The sequence below is a fragment of the Hyaena hyaena genome, unplaced genomic scaffold (genome assembly GCF_003009895.1).
Source record: "Hyaena hyaena isolate Hyena2069 unplaced genomic scaffold, ASM300989v1 scaffold_264, whole genome shotgun sequence".
Classification (NCBI taxonomy): Eukaryota; Metazoa; Chordata; class Mammalia; order Carnivora; family Hyaenidae; genus Hyaena; species Hyaena hyaena.
Window position 1 is genome coordinate 2,206,575 of NW_024080894.1, and position 8,282 is coordinate 2,214,856.

The 8,282-nt window shown below is 36.5% G+C and overlaps 1 protein-coding gene across 1 annotated transcript in view; it reads right to left on the minus strand.

Annotated features, from left to right (window-relative positions):
* FBXL17 (F-box and leucine rich repeat protein 17) overlaps nucleotides 1–8,282 on the minus strand; it is a 500,090-nt gene that overhangs the window by 458,756 nt on the left and 33,052 nt on the right. Inside the window, exon 3 of the mRNA XM_039245603.1 lies at nucleotides 6,647–6,904. Coding sequence (XP_039101534.1) covers nucleotides 6,647–6,904 — 258 coding nt within the window. The remainder of the gene's footprint in view (nucleotides 1–6,646; nucleotides 6,905–8,282) is intronic.

Sequence of the window (8,282 nt, forward strand, 5' to 3'; positions counted from 1 at the left end):
CATTTTATGTCTCTGTGTCACATTTGCATAAATTTCACAATGTTGCAAACATTTTCATTATTATTATATTTGGTATGGTGCTCTGTGATCATTGAGCTCCAATGTAACCATACCCATATAAGATGACAGACTTAACTGATAAAAGTTTCATGCATTCTGACTGCTCCACCAACTAGCTGTTTTCCATCTCTTCCACTTTCCTTGTGAGTCTTGGTCTCAGAATTGTGAGTTCAGCTCTACGTGGGGCATAAAGCTTATGTTTAAAAAGAAAAAGAAAATCTTTCAGAAAGGATTCACTATTCTAGACACTATTAAGAGCATTCAATTCGTGAGAAAAGGTCAAAATATTTGCATTAACAGGAGTTTGGAAGAAGTTGATTCCAACCCTCATGGATGACTCTGAGGGGTTCAAGACTTAAGTGGAGGAAGTAACTGCAGATGTGGTAGAAATAGCAAGAGAACTAGAATCAGAAGGGGAGCCTGAAGATGTGACTGAATTGCTGCAATCTCATGATAAAACATTAATGGGTGAAGAGTTGCTTCTTATGGAAAGACAAAGAAAGTGATTTCTTCAGAGAATTGTCACAGCCACCCCAACTTTAAGCAGCCACCAGTCTGATTGGTCACCAGGCAACGACATCAAGGCAAGACCCTGCACTAGCAAGAAGATTATGACTCTCTAAAAGCTCAAATGATGGTTAGCACTTTTCAGTAACAAAAGTATTTTAAGAAATGTTCATTATTGTTTTAGACATAATGCTATTGCACAGTTAATAAACTACAATTCAGCAGAAGCATAACTTTTACATCCACTGGGAAATCAAATTCACTTGACTTGCTTTATTGTGATTCGCTTTACTGTGGTAGTCTGGACCTGGACCTGCAATATATCTAAGGCATGCCTGTACAGAACCATGTCATCCACAAACTGAGATACTTTTACTTCTTCTTTTCCAATTTTGAAGGATTTTATTTCTTTTTCTTGCCTAATTACTCTGGCTGGAATTTCCAGTACAATGTTGAAGAGAAACAACAAAAGTGGGCATTGTGGTTTCATTCCTGAACTTAAGGAAAATTTTTCAGTCATTCACCATTGAGTATGATATTAACTATAGTTTTGATATATATGGCCTTTATTATGTTAAGGAAGTATCCATCTCTTCCTAGTTTACTGTGTGATTTTAACATGGAAAGGTACTGGAATCACCAAATGCATTTTCTATACCAAGTAAGATGATTATGTGAGTTCTTCCTCCTCCATTCCAGTTATGTGGTATATTACACTGATTGATTTTCTAATGCTAAGCCATGCTTGCATTCAAGGAATAAATCATACTTGGTCATAGTACATAATCATATGTTTCATACTATCATATGAAAATCATATGTTTCTGGCTAAATACTGATTCAGTATTTTTGTATCCTTTGGATAAACACCTAGTAGTGCAATTTTGGGTCAAAGGGTAGTTAATTTTTTCAGGACTGCCCCCCCCCCCACCGCCAATTTTCCAGAGAAGACATACAAATGGCTAACAGACACATGAAAAAGTGCTAATATCACTCATCATCAGGAAAATACAAATTAAAACCACAGTAAGATACTACCTCACACCTGTCAGAATGGCTCAAATTAACAACACAGGAAATAACAAATATTAGCAAAGATGCAGGGAAAGGTGAACCCTCTTACACTGTTGGTGGGAATCAATGGAGTATCTTTTTCCAACCCTTACTTTCAACTTCATTCTGTCTGTATCAAAAATGAGATTCTTATATAGACATGATAGGTACAGTTGATTATTTTCTTATCTATTCTGCCATTCTTTGCCTTTTACAATATAATCATTTAACATTTTTTAAGTAGATTCCATGCCCAGTGTGGGGCTTGAACTCATGACCATGAAATCAAGAGTTGCATGCTTAGGGGCACCTGGATGGTTCAGTAGGTTAAGCGGCTGACTTCAGCTCAGGTCATGATCTCACAATTCATGAGTTCAAGCCCTACATCAGGCTTGCTGCTTTCAGGGCAGAGCCTGCTTCAGATCCTCTGTCCCTCTCTCTGCTCCTCCCCTGCTCACTTGTGCACTCACGTGCTCTCTCTTTCTCAAAAATAAATGAACATTTATTCGGGTCACCTGGGTGGCTTAGTCAGTTAAGCATCTGACTCTTGGTTTCACAGTTCAGGTCGTGATCTCACGTGTTGTGAGTTCAAGCCTCACATCAGGCTCTGAGCTGGTGGTGTGGAACCTCCTTGGGATTCTCAATCTCTCTCTCTTTCTCTCTCTCTGTCCCTCTCCCACTTGCACTGTCTCTATCTCTCCCAGAATAAATAAACTTAAAAGAAAAACGAATATTAAAAAAAAAAAAAAAGAGAGTTGCATGCTTAGGGCACCTGGTTGGCTCGGTCCAAAGAGCATGTGACTCTTAATCTTGAGGTTATGAATTCAATCCCTACATTTGGTGTAGAGATTACTTAACATTAAAAAAAAAACACATACCCTACTGACTGAGCCTCCAAGGTAGGTGCCCCAATTAATCTATTTAACTTAAAGTAATTACTGATAGGAGCACCTGGGTGGCTCAGTGGGTCAAGTGTCTGACTCTTGGTTTTGGATCAGGTCATGATCTCACAGTTGGTGCATTCAAGCCCCACATCAGGCTCTGAGCTGGCAGTGGGGAGCCGGCTTAGGATTCTCTCTCTCTCCACTGCTCTCTGCCCCTCCTATGCTCTCTCTCTCTCAACATATATGAACTTTAAAAAAATTTTTTTAAAAACAAAGTAACTACTGATAAGGAAGGATTTATTTCTGCCATTTAGGAACTATTTGATTACTATAGGTCTTAAATATTGTTTTGTTCTTCAATTCCTCCATTATCACATTTTTGTATTTAATAGATTTTATGCAGTATACCATTTGATTCTCTTTCCATTAATTTCCTGTACATATATCAGTTATTTTCTTAATGGTTACCATGGAGACTACAATTAACATCATAAACTTATAATAGCATAATTTAAATAATACCAACATAGTTTCCACAGTATACACGATGTCCGTGTATGTCTCTACTCCTTCTACTTACATTATCACAGATTACACTCTTACACATTATGTGCCCATTAGCACTGATTTGTAATTTTCATTGTATACATTTGCTTTTTTCAATCACATAGAAAAAGTGAAGAGTTACAAACCAAAAGTGAAGTAAAACTATCTTGTATAGTTACCGATATAGCTATCATGTTCTTTTTAGCATTTCGTGTAAAGCAGATTTACTAACAATGAATTCCCTCATTTTTTTAAACATTTTTTAAGTATTACCTATACCCAATGCAGGGCCCAAGTCTACAGCCCCAAGATTAAGAGTCACACACCCAGTAACTGAGCCAGCCAGGTGTCCCTTCCCTCAATCTTTGTTTATCTGAGAATATCTTAATGTTGACTTCATACTTAAAGGACAGTTTTGCCAGATATAAAATTATTTGATGCTTTCTCTCTCAGGACTTACATCAGCTCACTGCTTTCTGGTTTCCATGGTTTTGCTTGAGACATCAATTGTTAATCTTATTAAGGATTCCTTGTATGCTAAGAGACATTATTCTTGTTGCTGCTTTCAAGATTCTCCATTTGTCCTTGGCTTTTGACAATCATATTGTGTGTCTCATTATAGGCTTCTTTGAAATCAACCTGCTTGGAGTTCATGGAGTTTCTTGGATATACAGATTCATGTCTTTCACATCAAATTTGGTACGTTTTAGTCATTATTTCTCCAAATATTCTTTTTCTCTCCCTTCTCCTTCTGGGACAACCATACTGCAAATGTTGTTCTTGATGATATCCCACAGGTCCTTCAGGTTCTATTCATTTTTCCTCATTCTTTTTTCTTTCTCTTCTCTTTGTCCTATCTCCAGGTTCACTCATTGTTTCCTGTCTACCCTATCTGATGTTGCAACCCTCTAGAAAATTTTTTAATATCACTTATTGCACTTTTTAGCTCCAGAATTACAATTTAGCTCCTTTTTATAATTATTAATATCTCAATTTTTTCATATACCATTTTCTAGAATTTTAGTTTCAAAAACTTTTAGTTGTTTGTCCATGCTTTCCATTAGTTCTTTGAGCATGTTTCCAATAACTGATTTAAAATATTTGCCCTTGGGGCACCTGGATGGCTCAGTTGGTTAAGTGTCCAACTCTGGATTTCTGCTCAGGTTATGGTCTCATGGTTGTGAGATCAAGCCCCTGTGCCAGCCTCTACGCTGAGCATGGAGCCTGCTTAATATTCTCTCTCTCCTTCTGTCCCTCTCCCCCACTCCCACTTTCTCTCTCTCTAAAAATTAAAAATATATACATATAAAAAATTCATGAAAATATGAAGCAAACATCTGATGTATCACAAATTTATAATTTCCAAAATACCTTATGTTCTAGGGAATATTTGACATAATTAATCTCAAAGTAATAAAGATTAGATAGAATCACAGTACTTGATTGGCATATTAAGTCTTGCTCCTTAAAGCACTTTTCATTTTCCCTCTGTTTCAATCATAGTTATGATCTTATTCTTACTACAAACACCCTTTTTTTAATGTTTGTTAGTTTTGTTTTGTTTTGTTTTGTTTTGTTTATTTCTAGGAGCGAGAGAGAGAGAGAGAGACAGCATGAGCAGGGGAGGGTCAGAGAGAGAGGGAGTCACAGACTGAAACAGGCTCCAGGCTCCGAGCTGGCAGTCAGCACAGAGCCCGATGCGGGGCTCAAACCCACAAACCGCGGGATCATGACCTAAGCGAAAGTTGGACGCTTAACCGACTAAGCCACCCAGGTGCCCCTCTTACTACAAACACCCTTAACAGTCTGTTCAACTGGTACCTGTTCATATTATATCATATTTAAAAATACAACAGATTTAGTCAGTTTAATATAAAAACCTCTAAAAATGTCTCATGAAGTATAATTTGCCAAGAGACTTCTGTCAAAAAATCATACCATGTCAACAAAATTTATAATTTCCCATTAAAGATTAATTTGTTCTAATACATTTATGATATTCATATCACTAGTGGGTGATCCTATTTATAGCAAAACTGGATCAGGACAGATATTAAAACAAGTAACAGTGTTATTGCACAACTTGCCTTTGCAAACAGAATGGTCTCCCTTATACATTTTAGCATTCTTTTTTTTTTTATTTTAGCATTCTTAATACATAAATTAGACTGACACACCGAATACTGTTTAGGAGGGAATCTCCACAAATTCCTTCTAATACAAAGCTTTCAATTAATTCATAGGTAATGTTTAAATTTAGGGATCTTCTTCTAAGTTTAACTCGGATCAGATTTAAATCTAGGACTTTGCCAATATTCTGCTTTTACTAGAAGTGTCAGGAGTACACTACAGTTCTAAATTTAAACACTAATCCTGACAAGGTTCTTGAAAGAAAGTATTAACTCTTCCTTTCAAAAATGTTTGTCTACTGTAGGCAGAGTGGAAAATATGCATGGCCTCCACCCTCACAGGGCAGGCCCCCTTATTCAAAGTCTTTTGGAGGAGGTCTTTTAGTCTTTGGAGCGGAAAAGTCAAAAGATGGAAGAGATTTTTGCAGAATCTAGACTTTAATCCCAGTTCCACCACTTGCTAAACATTAGGCAAGTGAATTAATCTCTTGAATCTTTAATTTCTCCCTTTAGAAAATGAGTTTAATACCAACTATTTGACAGCGTTACTTCAAGAGTTACATATTAAAATACATTCAGTACAAAGTACAAAAGTGGGAATATTACTAAATATTCACAATATTCACAAATTCAGGGCCTGGCACATAGAATCCATTCAATAATCACTGAATGAATAATTTACTCTGAGACAAAAAATTTTAAAGGCCATTTCCAAAGGAAGTGCATCAAAAAGAAAACACATATAGTACTTTAATCCAATTATTGTTCCAAATATGAGTAATGAGCACCTTTTACTTCATTTTACACTGTTTAATTTGGACTTTCATTTGTGCTTTGAAATATGTAGGTTTAGGGGCACCTGGGTGGCTCCGTCGGTTAAGCATCTGACTTCGGCTCAGGTCATGATCTCACAGTTCGTGGGTTAGTGCCCTGTGTCGGGCTCTGTGCTGACAGCCAGCTCAGAGCCTGGAGCCTGCTTCAGATTCTGTGTCTCCCTCTCTCTCTGGCCCTCCCCTGCTCATGCTGTCTCTCTCTCTCTCAGAAATAAATACAACATTAAAAAAATTTTTTTAATGAAATATGTAGTTTAAAGCACATAAGTATATCATCTAGTAGTGTAAAAGGGGAATTAAAAGTTTATTTTTAAAACCTCATGCTAACCCAAAGTGCATACCATTGGTACCTAAAGCAAAATTTGGTATAAAATTTAACTAACAAAAAAAATAAATAAAATGGCTTGTCCTAGAAGTTCAGGCACTCGCTACAAAGCACAAAAAAGTTAATTTATCAATTATAACCATGACACTCTAGTTTACTGAACCAAACACTCATGGGTACAAAAAACAAGATGGCTTATTTTAGTCTCTGAGTATTCTTTTTAAAATATAATAATGTTTTAAAGTGTAGCTTCAGGCAAACATTTTGAGTTAATCAGAGTAAAACCATGTTATAAATGCTAATATTTACCTGTTTGAGTCCTTCATCAGTAAGTTTGTCCTGGTTGCCTACATGAACTTTCTGAAGTAAAGGACAGTGAGAGGCAACCGCAATAATAGAAGTGTCAGAAAGCTGTTTACACCTGTAGGCTGTATACCTAAGAAGTCCAGGACACTTAAAGGCTAGAACACATACGCCAGTATCAGACATACTGCGACAATCAGAAATGTTGATTTCAATTATATTCTGACTTCTTGATGCAATTTTTTCCAATAACTCATCAGTGACCTAGGAGGAAAAAAAAAAGGAATAAATTTTAAACTTTTGCTAAAAGCAGAAACTTACTTTCTATTCTTTAAATTTTCCTCTTATAAATAATACAATAATTAGATTATAGCATGAAAACCACAATCAAAAGAAAATCTTCTTATTCAATATTAAAGCATAACAAGAACTGTATAATATAAAATGCATACTTAGTCTTTGTTTCCAGGTCCTGGAACAGAGCCTCTACTACATCAGTAATTTCCTTACTGATAGGAGTGTTTTTTGTTATTCATAACAAGCCCCTTTGACCACACTTGAGTTTATACTAATGAAATAACTTAAGATGGGGCCCCTGGATGATACCTTCCGAATCACCAGATCCTGAAGGGGTCTAGTCACCAGAAAAACCAAATGCCTTGTGATTAGAAAGTGGTAACTGTCAGCCTCAGTCCCTGACTTCCTGGGAGGGTACAGGAGCTAGAAACTAGGTCAGAAAAACTTGAACAATGAAATTTAAAGAGTTTCTAATTTGGCAAACACCTTAAAGAGCCAGGAGAGTGACAGACCCACAGACTCTACGGAAGCTCCACATCTTCTCTCTCTGTACTTGGTCCTAGGCATCTTTTCCATTTGCCCAGTCCTGAGCTGCATCCTTTACAATAAACCAGTAAAAGTATGTTCCTGAGTTCTGTAAGTCATTTTAGCAAATTATCAAACCTGAGGAAAGAGGAGAGGGAACTCTTGAATTCACAGCTGGTCACTGAGAACTACAGGTGATTCTTGGGACTTGTGAAAAGCATATGAAGTGGGGACAGTCTTAGAGAACTAAATCCCACAACCAGTGAGGTCTGCATTAATCCCAGGAGTTAGTGTCAGAATTGCACTGAATTGCTAGATACTCAATTATCAGAGAATTTGTTACAATGAAAAATTCCACACATCTAGTGTCGAAAGTGGTATGGAAAAACACCAAGCAAGATTATATGTGTTAGTTTTCATTAAAAGACTAAAGACATATCCTTAACAGGAAAGTTGCTTTAACTTTCAAAGTCAAACTTCGAAAGTGAACTCCACACAAAATTATATTGAGATTCTAAATGTTTTGTTCTCCATTTTTAACCCAGATAACAGTTTATATCACTCATCATGCTATATGAATTGTAACTTATTATACCTGGTATTAATGACCCCTATCACAAAATATCAATTTTAAATGTTTTACTACTACATTTTTTATTTAAAACTTTATTTTGGAGGGCAAGATGGCGGAGAAGTAAGGAGCTCCGTACTTGCACTCGCGCCCATACATCACACAGAAAAGATCCGAAGACATTGGAAACCTTACAAAACCTGAGAGATTGGGAGAAAAAAGACGCAGAATCCACTGAGAGAGCCTTCT